At 36.8% G+C, this 18,303-nt stretch overlaps 1 protein-coding gene across 1 annotated transcript in view; it reads left to right on the top strand.

Annotated features, from left to right (window-relative positions):
• Positions 1-12,256: 12,256 nt before the first annotated feature.
• The window catches only part of LOC149166906 (protein HCC2-like), a 390,521-nt gene continuing 384,474 nt past the window's right edge, over positions 12,257-18,303 (top strand). Inside the window, exon 1 of the mRNA XM_089432819.1 lies at positions 12,257-12,807. Within this exon, the coding sequence (XP_089288945.1) occupies positions 12,619-12,807 (189 nt within the window). The 5' untranslated portion in view covers positions 12,257-12,618. The remainder of the gene's footprint in view (positions 12,808-18,303) is intronic.

Raw genomic sequence — 18,303 nt, forward strand, 5'->3', positions numbered from 1 at the left:
AATCAATATAGAAATCTACCTCTCTGTGAGGAGTTAATCCAGGAATATTTGCGGGAAACACATCTTCATATTGCTGCAAAACAAGATATATTTCAAACATCTCACTCTCCTCTTTCTCAACGTTATTGTTAGCTTTTTCATTGTTGGAAATTTGCACAACAAATAGAAGGGAACCTTTTTAGTGACTATGTTAGCTTGCATGGCTATGATCAACCTCACCAAAGTAGGATTTCACTTCCCTTGTAATATTCTCCCCTCTCCAACTTCATCCATCTATTCAATGGCCTTCTCATAACAATTAAGTTTTGTCTTGTGTGCGCATAACAAATCCATTGTTGAAAATAACAACAAGAAATGTTAAAAATAGAATCCAGAAATTCCAATTTAATTTTTCCTTGAATTAAATTGAGAATTAAAATCGAATTCTATTCTCATAGCAACTTGTAAATAGTTCATTAAGTTTAATTAACATAGTTAGCTTAGGAATTTTGAGTTGGAAGTCTTTCTGAAGTCATGTATATGTTCTCCCTAAGTTTTAGGGGTCCAATATGAGTTTAATTGTGAGTTGTAATTAAATAACTCAGTTTACTAAGTTAAGTTCAGTTAAATTAGCTCCAAATTGTTTGTGGAACTAATAAAGAGTTAACAATTAGTTAGTGCACTAATGCATTCACTAGTGCTACTCCATTTAACTGAAGATTCCCTCATCAGAATCTCATGCATGTCGATTTTGAGAAAGCCCCAGTTGAGACTAGAGTGCAGGGATAGTGTACTATTAGTTGTATGATTTACTGAGTTGTATAGATCATGCATGCAATCAGTAACTGAACCTAGAAGGGATTGCACAGTTTCGGATGCAATGGATTCCCATTAATATGGGCTATTCAGCCATAGGAATTGTGCAAGGAAATAGGGGCTTGGAGAACAACAAAAGAGGCTGAGGTTTGGCTTGAGCTTGCTTGTGAGCTAGGAGATTGGTCATACTGAGTGTTGGGATTGTTCTTGTGAGAAAAAACATTGTATTATCATCTTGGATTTTTGATTTAATGCAATACAAATAGTGGGGTTTTTAGTTGTGGCTTTCCCCAGATATTCATTATGTTATGTGCCATTGATTTGTCTTCATCTTGCTATTATTGTTTTCATCGATCTATTGGCTTTCGCTGGTTGAGAGTAGAAGTAGATTCTTGTCTTGTGCTTTAGTAAATTATATGAACTTGTGACTCTACAAGATTTTCTACATGGTATCAGAGCTAGATTTGTAGAAATTTTCTACATGGTATCAGAGGTGAATTCAATATACTAGGAGAGATTTCGAAGTTTTGAGTTTAGGGTTACAGATGAAATTTGAATTTGCAATACATACTTCAGGATCGACAGATGGCGTTCTACAGTTTGCGGCTCGAGTATGCCTTGGATGGCAGCTCGAATTATATAGCCTGGAAGGACAGGATGGAGGCCGTGTTGGAAGACAATGGCTTGAAGGAATTCATTGATCAGGACATTCCTAAGCCACCAGCATCAGATGCTCATAATTTGGCTGAATGAAAGAAGTGTGTGGAAAGGGCGAGGCAAATAATCCTTGAGGGAGTTCAAGGCCACATTGTCTCAAGTCTCCATGGGAAGGAAACTCTGCATTCTATGTGGAGATCATTGAAGGACCTTTTTTAGAACAATAGTGACCAAAGGAAGTTGGCACTGAAAGATAAACTTCGAAAAATCAAGATGGAGGTGGGTGACTCAATTCCAAATTACTTGACCAAGTTCACTCAATGTCATGATGAACTTGGAAGTGTTGGAATCACGATTGCTGAGGATGATATGGTGAGTCTTTCTCTTCTAGGACTCCCAAAGAGTTGGCATAGTTATCAGGACTCTGTCAATGGTTGGGAGAAGCTGCCAGATTGGGAACGACTGTGGTCGGATTTGATGCAGGAGGAGATCAGGAGGAACACCAGAGATGGGACCTCTTCCAAGGAAGTGGAAGAGGATTTTTCCTTAGTGAGTAAGGCAAAGAAGGCCAAGGGAAATAAGTCCCAAGGCGAGGAGGGTAGAAAGAAGATGGACTTGACGAAAGTCAAGTGTTTTCACTGTCATGAGCACGGGCACTATGCCAAGAACTACCCACAGAAGAAAGCAAGCAAGAAGGAGCCGACAATAGCAGCAGTAGGTGAAGCTCTAGCTTCATAATTCAAACTTGATTTCACTCTCATTGCATGCATGGCTAGCACTGTCATGGGAGGCATGTGGTATCTTGACAACAGTGCCTCATTCCATATGACGGGGAATAGAGATCTCTTTAGTGATTTTGAGGAGAAAGACCTCAAGCAGAGCATAGAGTTTGGAGATGACGAGAGGTATAGAGCTATTGGGATCAATACGGTTACCTTTCAGAGGGAGTCTGGCTCCCCTCTCAGGATCATATATGTGATGTATGTTCCAGGACTAAATAAAAATCTTGTTTCAGTCGTGATATTGGAAGGTCGTGGCTATGATGTGGTTTTTAGTAAGGGAAAGGTTTTCCTTAGACACATCACCGCGGGACAAGTGAAACAGATCGGTTCACGGGTTAAGAACCTGTATGCTCTTGAGGTTCAAGATGCATGCAAAGCCTTGAGGAGCAAGGCAAATGTTAGAGACTTGGTGGTTAAGAGGGAGAGTAAATTACCTCTCAACATGTAGCCCCAGAAGAAGCCTCATAAGAAGCTTCAAGAAATTGTAGAGCAGCCACAATTGGAGAAGCAGAGAGGAGACCGAGTGGAGAGATCCACTCAAGCAGAGAAGAAGCAGTCTCAGACAATTGTGGAGCATCCACAATTGAAGAAGCTGAGAGGAGACTGAATGGAGGCATCCACTCATGCAGAGACCTCCAGTAGGGGGGAATTTCGAGCTAAGTGGGTAGAGGGAGCACATGAAGCCATAACTCCAGGTGTGAGGTGGGGCGATGTGAAGTGCTAGTCCCAAGAGGACTAAAATTGTGCAAGGTCCATTGAGAGGTTTTATCTCATGGATCGTACCTTGCTACGAGAGCCTAAAGTACATAGTAGCAGGAGGAATCAATGGCGATTGATGTAGTCAGAGATCAGAGTGACAGAGGCTAGAGAAGTTAGATATTGAAGAGTGCAGAGTAGGGTTGACAATAGTGCAGAAAGGCAGAGTCAGCAGAAGCGTAGAGTTTTCAGTTGACAGAGGCAATAACAGTCAGAGACTTTGATGACATATGCATCATACTGATTCAGGTTGGATGTTTTTTGTTTTTGTTTTTGGAGTTGTTGGAGCAACAGCACTAGAGAGAAGTATTGGACGCAGAACATTCCAAAGGTTCGGGAACGGGATCGAGTTGAATTCCTTTCTTGTTGAGAGGGAGTGTTGAAAATAGCAACAAGAAATGTTAAAAATAGAATCCAGAAATTCCAATTTAATTTTTCCTTGAATTAAATTGAGAATTAAAATCAAATTCTATTCTCATAGAAACTTGTAAATAGTTAATTAAGTTTAATTAACTTAATTAGCTTAGGAATTTCGAGTTGGAAGTCTTTCTGAAGTCATGTATATGTTCTCCCTAAGTTTTAGGGGTCCAATATGAGTTTAATTGTGAGTTGTAATTAGATAACTCAGTTTACTGAGTTAAGTTAAGTTAAATTAGTTCCAAACTGTTTGTGGAACTAATAGAGAGTTAACAGTCAGTTGGTGCACTAATGCATTCACTAGTGCTACTCCAATTAACTAAAGATTCCCTCATCAGAAACTCATGCATGTCGATTCTGAGAAAGACCCAGTTGAGACTAGAGTGCAGGGACAATGTACTATTAGTTGTATGATTTACTGAGTTGTATAGATCATGCATGAAATCAAGAACTGAACCTAGAAGGGATTGCGTAGTTTTGGATGCACTAGATTCCCATTAATATGGGTTATTAAGCCATAGGAATTGCGCAAGGAAATAGGGGCTTGGAGAGCAGCAGAAGAGGCTAAGGTTTGGCTTGAGCTTGCTTGTGAGCTGGGAGATTGATCATACTGAGTGTTGGGATTGTTCTTGTGAGAACAAGCATTGTATTATCATCTTGGATTTCATATTTAATGCAATACAGATAGTGGGGTTTTGAGCTGTGGCTTTCCCCAGATATTTATTGTGTTATGTGCCATTGATTTGTCTTCCTCTTGCTATTATTGTTTTCATTGATCTATTGACTTTCGCTGGTTCATAGTAGAAGTAGATTCTTGTCTTGTGCTTTAGTAAATTGCATGAGCTTGTGACTCTACAGGATTTTCTACATCCATGCCCAACAACAAGAGATATGCACCCCGTTGGAGTAAGCTCAAATGTGCCGTCGTTGGCATATTTTGGAGCTCAAACACACATGATTTCACCCACTGATTTATTTTTATTTTTGTTATTGTTCCTAATTGAACCAACCATGATTATGCACGTAATTCTTTAGCTTGCTGGCATCTTTCCACAAGCTCGGGATTGATGTAGTTGCAGTTTGATCCAGTATCAATAAAAATAAAAATAACATGATTGCAAAGCTTAGCTTCCATCTCCATTATGGGTGCTTGGTGGTTTGCTTGCCTATTGTCTATAGTTGCATATATTTTTGGGTATGCTTTGTGTTGTATCTCCCGGAGTACGAGCCTCCAGTGCATTATGGATCCGTGGTCTTACATTTTTTTGATGTGGGCAATATTTCTTGTGATGATTCTCTCCATAGGTTCAACATTGCAAGGGCTCCTTGGCCTCAAATTTATGCTACTCTCCCATAGGTTGGTGTGCACAACCTTTGTCAATTGAGCTAAATTGTTGTTGTGATCGACCTTCATTGGTTGTGCTCATACCTTCTATCTTGTCTGGATTTTTCTTAGCCATATTGTTTTGTCTTTAATGCTGCTCTTTACCTTCCAATCACCCTTAAACTTTGGCTTGTGTTTTAATTGTTCATAGTAGTGTTTCAATTTTTTAATGGCATCATCCAATGTTTGAGGTTCATGGAAATCAATTCAATCTCTGAATGTAGGGGTAGCCCACTGATGAACCTTTGAACCTTTTCCTTTTCATCCTTGAGATATGACACATATCTCAGTAATTCCAGAAACCTGGTGATGTATTCTTCATCCGTCATTTATCCCATTCTGAGCTCATTGAATTCTTTTGCTTTATTGTCATAGTATTTGTTTGGTAGATATTTATTTCTGAAGAGCCTTTCAAACCCACTCCAAGTTAACTCCTCTTCGGCTATTCCTTTTACATTCTTCAATTTTTCCCACCATATGTCTTCTTTTCCCTTCAAACTATAGTTGGCTACCTTTACTTTCATGTTCTTAGAATAACTATGGATTCTAAATATTTTCTTCATTCCAAGTAACCAAGCCTCTACATCTTCAAATTTCTTCATTTCTCCAAAAAATGTGGGTGGTTTGGCCTTATTAAATTCCTTTGGCATATAGTTCCTTTCTCTTTCTCTAATGATGATAATGATGATGATGATGATACCTCCCAATGGTAGAACTAGAATGTCTTCTAGAGTGATGCCCATAAGTGTCAGATCTTCTCTCTAGGGTACTCAATGGTGTATTCTCTCTTGTAGTGTCTTCACTTTCTTGTCTATGCCTCTTCCTGGACCTACTACCATCTACCCCATTTGTTCTCTCTTCTGGTTCCGAAGGGCTTTGCCTGTCTTTATGACTAGCCCCCGACTCATGACGCCTCTATTTCTATAAGCCTGAGAGGCTTTGTAGTGTGATTGCTTTTATCTTAGCTTGCCTTTCCTAAGCCTGTACCAACCTTTTGATTATCTTCCTTACAACTCCTAATCTTGGCCGTTAGGCTCCTCAAGGTATCAATCTAGTCGGGAGAGTTTAATCCTCCCATGTTCTCCACTGAAGCTTATTCATGCCCATGTTGTGACTTATTAAAACAATATTGAACCATCCTACTACTCATTCCTTTGTTTCTCACTATCCTTTGCTACTTGTGATGTGTTGTCATTCACACATAATTATTAGATACAACATACATAAATAGATAACAAAATCATGACCATGAACTTGCTTTTGTGGAGTTGCCATGGTAGGGCTAGCTGAAACAATAATCCATGTTAGTACATCAATACCCATCAAACATCAAATCATTAACACTACTACATATGCATGCATAGTCAACAACATATATTAGTCAACACAAATTGTTAACTCACACAATGATCAATCACATGTACACACACACACACATATTCTTTGACATTTATTGTACTCTTCTAAGGTGTCATTAGTCTCCAAAGGTATAGTGTTGAACCTTTGCTCTGATACCACCGGCAAACACACCCCCTTACCCTTAGGAGTGTATTTACTATGTTAACCCAACTTCCCTGTTACTGTTAGAGAAATGGGGAATTTTTTTTTACTTTCTTTTGAGTTTCCAAAACTCAATTTTGATGTCATCATCACATTAATCTCACCAAGACTTTTCTTGTGATATAAATTTTGTCAAATTTAGACTCCAAGATTGCGAATTATGATAAGATAAAGTCTTATTAATTTAAATGTGTCTCCTCTATGTGGTGTGCCTCGATGCCACATACCTTGCATCATTACCATGTTAGTGTAGAACCATTGACACAAAGACACATTTATTCACAATCTTATGTGGAAGGTCATCAGAACTTTATTTTCGTAATCACAAGGGAGCCATGAACCATTCATGCAATCAATACAAAATTATCTTAACAGTCAAAACATAAATTTCATGAACACATGATTCATGTGAAGAAACTTATCTTGGATTGAAATTGACGTTGGGAAATTGAGTCTGGGACAACAACTCTCGACCTAACATAGACAAGTTGCAACTAGTCTTCACTTGCATTTGTTACCCTTGAACCAGATTCTAGAGACTAAGGTGGTTTTTGCTCAAGGGATTAAACTCCAACTACTAGTTGAAACAGGGATTCCAAACGTTCTCCCACCTCCACCCACCAACTAGTAAGCAACCAACAATTGCACAGGGAGTCCAAAGGCTTATTTCCTCCACCCTTTAGGTTTTCAATAACTTGTAAATCACAAGGAATCCATATATCTAATCTACACCCTAGAATGCCAAGGGAGTCCAAAGGTTCAAATCTTCACCTTTCAAGCTACAACACAATGGTCCCACCCACCTTGGGAATCTAGAACCCACTGTGAAAACAACTACAATAGGAAAAGGCTTCCAGAAATCCTCCTTTCTGGAATCCAAGGAGCGATCCTCCACCCCAACCATCAAGGGACTCTAGAGAAGACCATCTCCACCCTCTGGCTAAAAGGGAATTGAGAGGCCATTGTTCCTCAATTGACAATGATTTCTTCGTGCCTTCTTACCAACTAAAACTGATATCCCAACTGTTTCACCTTTTTTGTAAAACTCCAGGATACTTTCTTTGTCGTCGACCCTTCAGGGATTCTTTTCATTTTCTCAAGGAAAAACACAGAGACCCCTCTCGTGTTCCATTCATAGGATATGCCTGCAATTTCCCAGACAACAACCCACTCCAGAAATGTTTTCACACGTACTATGTTGTTCGAACATGCTCACTAGCTTGCGCAGGTCACCCTCTATGATCCCCTCCGGTCTCCTTTTTCCTCCTACATGCTCGCGTGCTTTGGCCTTCAACCCACTCAACAATGTTGTCATCCTGCATTAATTTTCATCCTTTTTGCCTTGTGAATTTTTACAAAGCAAGTATGGTTCCTTGTCCTTCTTCTTCAACTCAAATAATTCAGAAAACCAATTCATTTAAGGCACACCAACCAACCTTCAATGGTTTTCATAAAACAATTCAGATTTCCTATTGTAAAGAAACCTTAAAATATCCCAAGCAAGTAACCCCCTCATCTTTGGAATCTGTGTCCCTTGACTCAACCCATTTTTTAATCAATATTTAAATTATATACATAAGTGGAAAATAACCAGGGTTGTCACAGTAGCTTACTATGGGCCTGTAGATATTGTAGCACCTATTTATCTGTGTGGAAGATCGTCTCCTTTCCCATATGATAATGTTTCCACTTCTTCACAATTTGCACCATGACATAGAGCTCCTTTTCATGGGTAGGGTAGTTAAGAACCACCCCATGAAATACTTTAGAATGGTATCATACAGACCTTCCTCCCTACATCAATACCTCTCTCGTAACATACTCACTTGCATACCCAACATAACAAGACAATTTGAGGTTGAGAAAACTACCAAAACTCACTTATAGGGACTCGTCGCGCCTGTTTTTGTTGCAACTGGTGGTAAAATAAGGATGATTGTAGGTTTGTATTCAACAACAAGTGACCAAAAGCCATGGTAGTGCCTTTTGTAAAGTCGATATGGTCAGGTGTGACTATCTATGAGAATAGTTGCAACCATAGGAGAAAATATGTAGACAATTAAAATCACCAACTCATAAATAAACTAAGCAAGCCTGCATGAATCTAAAACTAAATTTCACACATTTTAAGGTTTAAAATAGCTTCATAGGATGAAAGAGAAGCAAGGAAATTACCTAATAACTAAGGAAATAAATCTAAGTTCGATCCTCAGTGGAGTCACCAATTTCATTATAGGAAGACAATATCTATAGACTAAACAACTCTTAGTGAGTGGGTGAAGCTCACTGACTAACATATAGATAAATAACACATCTTCATTTCCCAAGACTAACATGCACATTGAAATTAAATGAGAAGGAAGGAAAGAACCTATTTCCAGATGGTCGTCCTTAGTGTCTCACAAGTTCCAATTGATTTCAATCGAATTCCAACTAAAGAACATGCATAAACAACCAACAATAAACACCTTCCTTATTCCTTATCTACTGAAATAAAATAACGCGCGTAAAGAAGCCTTATATTGATTACTCAAGCAAATTAGAACAACACAAAAATTCATTAAAGATATTAAATGATCAATAAATTAGAGATATTTTTGGATGGGGAAAGAAAATAAATGTAGATTAATTGTGCTAAGAGGTGCTCTATAAATCAGTATGGGAGAGATGTTGTAGTCTCCATAAATGAGTGTAAACATTTAAATATCAACTCTATATGAGAGAGATGTTGTAGATATGAAACATTAGATCAAATAATAATAATAAAGCATAATTTTAGCTCAATTAAAAAGGTAATAAAAATAATAAATCAATTCAATTTAATTTGTTATATTGGATTGTTTTTGTTAGGTAGTGTGAGTTATGAGATGACTGACATGCTTAAGTTGTGGCTTGAGTCGCTGTGACATAGGGGCATCTATACCGTTAAAATCACCTAGGGATCGCACCTAGCCTAGGCCACACCAACCTTTAGTATGTCTAGATTTTTCTCCACAGAGTTTTGAACCCGTGACCTTTTCACCGCGGATTGTCTTAAGAGAACACCCTGTCACTATCTATTCTACGCCCTGTGGACTTATGTTGGAATTTTGTTTTTATTAATAAAATACAAAACAAAATTTTCCAATAAAATATCAAAATATGCATATCACATTAATCATTCATATTGATAACCATGATATTTTAGAACATATACTTAATAAACGTATAAAAACTTCATAAATTTAATTAATAAATGTATAATTAAAAACAATAATATTTCTAAAGATAGAAATGTGATATATGTGTGTGTGTGTGTGTAAGGTGCAATCTAACTTATAGATGAAATGACCTTTTTCATCGAATTCCGATGATACAATTTCAAGCAAGATTGTGAGTTTTTATTGTTTAAAATACAATTTTGAATGCATAAATGGATTCAACACCCTAAAAAACCCTTGGGACACTCAAATTTTACAGATTAAACAACTTAAACTCAAGTTTTTAAAAATCTCTGCTAGATTTTGGTTAAAATTAACTAGAAAAAATCATTTCGTCTGTTAGTTAGCCTATGCGTAAATTAAAATCCATTTGACCATATGAATTCATATTTATAATCATTAATTTGATTTAATTAATAAGCATATAAAATCAACAAACTTCTTTTTTTAATATGTCTATCTATCTATATATATCTGCAGTACTATGCATATCCCATTAACAAATTAAATTTAAAAAAATGATAAAACATGTCAAATAAAATGTCGCGCACGCGTGTGTTGTATATATATATATATATATATATAATCGGTGTTTTAATAAAATAAAAAATAAGAATATTTATATATAGAGAGATCTAAAATTTATCTAAATATAAAAAATTATTATTAAGAACCAACATATATCTATCTTAACTTTGGATCTACTAAGCATCGAGAGGAATCAAATCTCTCGGATGCAAATCTTTCTTCAAGTTTGCACTCAAAAAGAGGTTTGCATTTTGAGAGATTTGATCCCTCTTATCACTTGGTAGATCTAGAGTTAAGATGGATCTATGTTTATACAAGAGCTACAATAAGAATGTCACCCTAAGATTCACTACTATACTCCTGACTCCAAGACCTAAGTCTTCCTCCTTAGCCATAAGTCTATCTCGATCAAACACAATTTAGGAACTCTATCATGGTGAGATAACTAACTAGATGATTGATGGAATTTCATCTAAGCTTTGATCACATTAGAAACCAATGCTAAACTCTCGACAATGGCAATACTAATAGCCAAGAACTTTCATTCAAATTTTTTTCGCACAGGGACACTTGCAACAAAGTCTCTTCCCTCGGCTTTGGTTCTCTTACTTATAAATTCTTGAGGAGGTGGTAATAAGATTGCATGGAATGCATGTCAACCATAAAATCCACTTGAGCTTTTGCCTTTTGCCAACTAAAAGCTTTTAGCTTTTCTTGTGATTTTTTAATTTTTGAACTTTTAAGGGGCAATTGCAAGTTTAAAGTGGGAAGCTCATGACTAGCCACATTTGATCCATAACAAAGTTGTAAGAAGAAGAACAACCTTCATGTCTTTTTTAAGAAAAACTCTTTCATGAAAAAAATCATCTCATCCCAAGTGTGCACTTTGGCTCATTATATCTTTCTTGCACTAAGGTGCCAATATAAGTATAACAATGATAGAAATAGATAAAGTAACAATTCTACTCAAGGAAAAGGAAAGTTTGACTAACCAAACTCCTTAAAGAACATGTCCTATTGGGTAGGGGCATTTGGAGATCTAATGGAAGCTTCTTAACTACTCTGAAAACCAACTAATGCATGAGGCCTCAAATTTGTCTAATGAGTAGGGGAGTGACCCATATGGGTTGGTCAAAGAGTTTATTAAAGTCAAAAGTGTGACCAACGGGGGAAGGTGCCAAAGTCTAGGCCAAGAGACTTTACCATGATGTTTAACATCCAATGGGAGACTGAAATCACACATATAGACCTCGATGGAATGAGTGGGAGGACCTTGACGTCATTATAAGGTAAGTATGGTTAATGCATGATAAAAACTCTCATGCGACAATATTTGAGGGGATATGTACATGACTAGTACAAAATGGAAAAACCATAAACTATAGTTATAAAATCCAGAAGTCATAATAGTGAGCTTTTGAGATAATAATGGGCATTTTCTTGGTCCCAATATGCTTAAAAGTATACAACAAAATAAGATTAGATTAACGAAAGATATAACAAATAAGTAGAGTTCTCTAAAAGCACATGGCAACATAACTATTTGTTTTGTTCAGAGCCATTCCTCACCAATGCATCCCTTTAATGAGAAAAATACATATTATTAAAGATCTTAAGTATCGTAGTGTGAAATTGTTACACTAATCGATAATTGTCTTGTATTGCAAAGGCATCAACTTAATGACATAGAGGTAGCTCAACCTAGTTTCATGACTAACCTTGTTTAATGTGGCTTGCAGCGGCTTATGTCAAACTTAGGAGGTAAAGTTGCAACAATTGTTGTACTAATTCAAATTAATCCTTGATCTCCTTAATAACACCCTACTCATATTACAAAATCCCCTAGATATAAAAAAATAACATAGTCTAAACATTGTACATTTATTCTTTTTTTAAACATACTTTATACTCAATTTTATTTGAAATTTAATTAAAAATTGCTAAAATTACAAATTTTAATTATTAAATTTATACAAATTAAATGTTTTATAAAACATTAAATATATTTATACATTCAAAAATACATTCTAAATAATAAAAATTATAATTTCACAAAAATTATTACATAAAAAAAATCATTGAATACTATCGATTCACGATTCACTCCAAAGTCATTTAAGACCGAGTCGATTCACTCCCTACAACAAATGAAATTTGTAATGGAGTTTAAATTTTAAATGCTTTACTCGCAATAATTATTGTGAACCTTCTGAGTAGCCCACGACATCAAAATTTCCTTTGCACGACATTCAAATGCCTGTTATATTCTATGAATTTGATCATCATTTTAAATCGTCGGTGCGGGTGGACAAACATATTTGTGCAGCATACGAACATTAAAAACCTGTTATTATTCTGCGAATTTCACCCTTGTTTTAAAATCGTCGGGGAGGGCAGGCAAAAGGATTGAAGAGCACGATAGCTTTGCTTTCACAGCTGAAGTGGATGCGATGCAACAAATCCCATACACTTTTATTTCTAATGACATAATGCGCGTGCGCAAGGAATAATGGATTGAGTAATCAAACACATATAAGACATGGGCAGATTTCTGCTGAGTAGAATTGTGATGGTATCAGCCAAACGTTTCTATTCTCGTTACCCCTTCAAGGGCTTTTCCAACCTCCATTCCCACTCTTTATCCACCTCGCAAAGCCTCTTGGGATATGGACACACACCCAATCCCATCGGAGCAACGCATCGTTACAGGAACTGCTTAAGTTTACCGGTAAGATTCGAACTCGTGATCTAGTAATTATTGTAATGGGTTACATTGCATATAAAAAAGAAGAAGCATAAGATAGGTGCTCACAAGACAAATATCAGAGCACGGAAATAAATATTTAAATATTGCCTGAGATTACTCTGGTTTTAGCTCGTACACCTTGTTGGGTTATAAGTTGAATTGGGTTTGTTCTTGTGGGTTGAAATAATGTTTACGTACTACTTGAGAGTAATCTGGTTATGGGTTATACATCCTGTTGGGTTATAACTTGAATTCGGTTTGTTCTCGTGGTTGCTATTTGGATGACATATGTAAATGCTCTTTGAGATTACCCTGGTTTTAGCTTATGTATCATGTTGTGTTATAAGTTGAATTGAGTGTATTCTTGGGTGGTATTTGAAAGCACTAGTTACGCACTGCTTGGGATTATTCTGGTTTTAGGTCGTACATCTTGTTGGTTTATAATTGGGTTTGTTGTTGTCGGTGGTATTCGAAAGAAACATGTAAGTACTCTTTGAGGTTATCCTGGTTTTAGCTCTACATCTTATTGGGTTATAAGTTGAATTGAGTTTGTTCTTGTGGGTGATATTTGAAAGAAATAATTTAAGTACTGCTTGAGATTATTCTGGTTTTAGCTCATACATCTTGTTGGGTTATGAGTTGAATTGAGTTTGTCCTTGTGCGTGCTATTTGCTAACCAGTGACCAAGACCTCGACTCCTGCAAAGTTGTCACATGAGCTCCGTCCATTGGTACCTCAAAGCTTAGGGACTGTACTTTTCTTCGTTGGGTTAAACATAATCCTAATCAAATGAAGGAAAACAGGGGAGGATATCTCACTGACCTTAATCATATCTTGTATTAATGGTCTCGCTGGTCATTGCTTTCAAATGGAATTTAGTTGGTTCCCGAAAATGTTTCCTACAAGTGTCTAGGAACTTAAGAGTGAAAACGATAACATCATCAATATAGACCAAGTTGGTTTTGATTTTGAACTGGCGAATCTCAAGGCTTAAAGGTGACTCCATGCTACATTGATCACAAAACATGGTCTATCTAATATAATGCTTTAGATCATTATTTAAAAACAAAATTTATGATATATGTTCAGAAAGAGATTCATTATGCACATTGCAAAGTCATAGTTTAATTGACAGTTGATTTTATCCATATTTTCCATGAGATCAAAGGATCAAATTGGATTTCATAGCAGAAAAATGTCGTTCTTTTGCATTACTTTAAGTAATTTTTCACGGGTTAGATAAAATTGATCACGTGACCCAGTGCAGCAAGGTGGATTGCTTAGTACATCTGTTATCAAAAGCCTATGCAGTCATGAACCACAATATGTAAAAATATGGTTTAATGTCTGGCTAGCACCAGGATACATTGTGTCTTATAGCATCACCACCAACAGTTGATGTCACATGGAATGCAGAAGACAGATTCTGATTTTGAGTTGGCAAAGCCCAGGGCTCAAATATAATTCTATGCGTAGTAGGCACCCATGTTTTCACTGTTCCTTGGAGGTCCACACTAGCCACCAGTGACCCAGAGCATTCTCCCCCAAAAAAATCCAACTGTGTCTATGTGGGAAACATTAGTGTGGTTTATGATTAGTTGAATTTGGCTTATAATAATAACAACAGTTAGGCTCACATCAAAGAACTTCAACCTATGCAAGTTACCAACAGATATGGTTATTGGTCCATCTAAAATTTGAAGAACACACCAAGAGTGTCTTATTAGTTCATCTTTTATTGAAGATGTTTGTTAAACATTTATTTTTCTTTAGGTCAGAAATATACTTTTTGATGGTTATTTGGAGAAGACTTCTTTATATGGAATAATGGATGATTTTTATTGTGGACCCAAGCCACAACTTTGGATAGGTTCACCTTGGTTTGCATGATAACCATGGTCCAAATGTTGTTAAAAGTTGCAGCTAATGACTTTCTTTGTAGGGTAACCGTAGAAAGTGATCTCTAAGTTGTTGTACGTTATTCCACTAGAACAGTTCGTCACAACAAATATGATAAATTATTGAAATCCTTACTGTGAAGGTGAATTTTCCTTTTAGATTTCAAAATTTTCAGTTATTGTTTTTATGCTTAAATATGAAACAACTGAAATGCAAGAAATAGAAAACAGAAAGAAATACACACACCATCCACAAAAGACACAAGTTTTGCTTTGTGAAACCCTTTAGGGAGAAAACCCATCTAGAAGGTGAGGCTGCTTTGCACTTTCTTCTCTAATGGAAATAATGCAGGTACAAAGGAGAAGCACTCTCTATGGAGTTACCTAAGACTTGTGGCTTGTTAGGATGCTACAGAACACTAACCCCCTCTGTTATGCTCTCTAACTCCCACTCCAAGTTGCTCTGCTGTAGCATGGAGCAAGATACAATAACATAGAATGGAACTCTTACTCCTCCTAGTGACCTAGTATTTAACATTGTCGGACAACTATCTAGGGGTAAGGTTTGATTTCGTCAACCCTAAACTAGTGATAAGCTGTGTTGCATGAGGTTGTGAACCCGGGTGTGGGGTTCTCGAACCCATCTCGGGTTCTCGTCCATAAGAATCGGGTGTTGGAATGGGTACCTTGTTGAAATGTAACTAGTTTTGGTCTTCATAATTATGATGTCATGAAATGATGTGATCATTGTAATTGTCTAAAGAAAGTAAAGAAAAGTATTTATTTTTATAAAAAGAAAAATTATTTGTACATGGGTTTCTTGACCATGGTTTTGGTCCTAAGGTTGTGCACCCATTGTGTGCTCTAGAGAGTCATAGTCATAATGTGAAACCCCTAGAAGGGCTCTTATATCAATGTAAAGGAAAATATTTCATGTCATTAAAATGTCTAGAAACCATCCAAGAGGTAAGGTCAACTAGCCCTAAAGGTCAGCCTAGAAAAGGCTTAAGGACCCACTCAAATGACTATATATTGGAGAGGAATTCGTCCTCCAAAGACACACTTATGCATTTGACTTTCCTAAGAAAATCTGAGGCAGAACAAAAGTGCGAAGAGGAGGAAGAAGGAAAAAAAATTAGGAAAATTGTTTTGGGTATTGATTTATCTCTCTCTCTGGCAGTCGAATTCTTTGTGGAAGGACAAACTACTTTAGATCCGAATTTGTGAAGAAAGGAACAAATTTTGTTTAGGTGGCTAGCCTAGTCTCTTGAAGGATAGTTTAAAGTCTTGGTCTTGGAAGTCTTCATTGAAAATTCTATAAGAAAGAGTTCTCTGGGTTTTCCCCTTTGGAGGGGTTTTTCCCTGGCTTGGAGCCTACTTCTGGTGTCTTTCTTGTGCTTGCACTGTGATCTTCTATTTGGCAATTGTCTTGATGATAAACATAATTAATCTATGATGCTAAAGAATTAACCTAACTCACAAGAAATTGTCAAAGACATAAGAGAAATCAATTAGTAATATCCCTAATGCTTTGCCCTAGATTTCTCAACATGGAATCAGAGCCAAGTTCACTTGTTAAAGGGCAAGAAGAAAATCATAAAGGGCTTCAAAACGTCAAGAAGAACTTTGATCTTTAGGACCGAGCTTCTTGAAGGTAGTAACTCAAATTCTGGGCACATATAAAAGCCCTAGTCTATGTGTAAATGCTACAGGTCAGAAGAGGCAAGAGCGAAGGTCTTGAAGAACATATCATCTCTTTTCTGAAGCATCAAAAGGCTAGCTTGATAGGAGGTTTTGTTGGTCAAAGTTGTCATTGATGTTAATATGGCATTGTTGAAGATGCCCCAAAACCTAACTACTCGACTTAATCGTAGCCCTAATGTGCATTTAAAGAGGAAACCCTAGCTTGCAAGAAGCTTGGAAACCCTAAGTTTGGCAAATCCTAAATTCTATGTGAAGCCCTAGCTGAAGCAAGCCCTAAATACCCTATTTTTCCCTAGCCTTTGTCCTACGCTTGACTAAGGAAACCCTAGCCTATGGTGCTGCCCTAAACAAACCCTAAGCAAGCCCTTGTGCATTAATGTATTATTGATGATGCCCTAAGAAAGGCCTAATATGCAAGCTTCCCTAGACAAGAATTGAAATCCTATTTTCATAAATTGCAAGACTTAAAGCCCTAAACTCAAAAGCTCCTAAACAGTGATGAAGAAAATATTTTTTCCACCATTACGAGACATCATCTTAAAAAAAGTCTTTATACCAGATTAAAGAGGGTTTCAAGCCCTTTCCAACAAGTATCCATATGCCTTCTAACTCTTTGCCATTTGAGAGATATTATTTTTTTTAATTATCACTGTCCCATACCTCAAGATCAGTCACATTAATTTATATTTTTTTGTTGTAGGGACATTATCTCCTTAAAGCCTTAGATACCAACTTAAAAAGAGGCTCAAGACCTTTCCATTTGCTAGAAAATAAGAAAGACAGTAAAGATTTTATTGATATTGATAATTACTTGTGATGTTTCTTATTATTACGATTCTTTATATCTTCTTTCTTTAGTTTATCAAGCAATTACCAAAAGCAACAACACATAAAATAATAGACACCAGATGGAGACACATGCCAGGGAAAAAACCCCCCTCGAGGGGAAAACCCAGTCAAGATAATTCTTCCTTTCAGTAATATTCTTTGAGACTCTTCACCCTAGACCTTCCCTCCACACCAAGTCAGCCTCCCAAAATTTCGACCTCTTCCCAGCAACTTCGACTATGCAGCAACTTATAGCAACTGGTAGCTTTTGACAACAGTGAAACTTGGAAGACTTCGATCTCCCAATCCAGGACACGAAACAGAGAGAGAGACACCAAAATTTCGATTTTCCTTGTCTCCTTAGACTTCCCCAAACTCGCATTCACTTCGGCTTCCCGACAACAGACTTCGCACCTTTTCCCAGCTACAAGAGAACTTTGCACTTCTGCCCAACAACAAGAGATTTTCACACTTCTTCCCAACTACAAGAGAATTCGAACTTGATGAGAGAATGATGCTCCAAATGAATTCGATGACCTTCCTTTTATAGGCTTCTTGTGGGGTCGAATAGGGTCCTTAGGCCGACTTGATCTTCTCTTAGGCCGACATGGTGTGGAGGTTACATAATTCATATTTGACTCAATACTTAACCTTTTTACATGATTCAAAAGCCCAAGAAGGGTCTCTTTAAATGTACAATAATTCTATAGACTCGGAATAAATCCTAGAAGTCCTCAATGGGGACTTTGACCTAAAACATGGTGACCCAACCATGAAACCCATGCTTTAATAAGTCACAATAATAATAATAAAAATTCCTTTCTTTATTCATTTGACAAGTACATTACACGCTGACTCAAGTACATTATTGAAGACAAAACATAGTTACATTTTCCAACACTCCCTCTTAACTAGGGAGGTATTCATAATGCACAAATACAATGGAAGATCTCAAACTATATGAACCATGAAGAACTTTAGGCACCACAATGCCATGGACTAGTTTCCTGACCAGGGCAATCTACCCAAATAGTCAATCAACAATTTA

Source organism: Pinus tabuliformis, chromosome 5_1 (genome assembly GCF_031772625.1).
Source record: "Pinus tabuliformis cultivar Carrire ecotype Pingquan chromosome 5_1, CPIR1, whole genome shotgun sequence".
NCBI lineage: Eukaryota > Viridiplantae > Streptophyta > Pinopsida > Pinales > Pinaceae > Pinus > Pinus tabuliformis.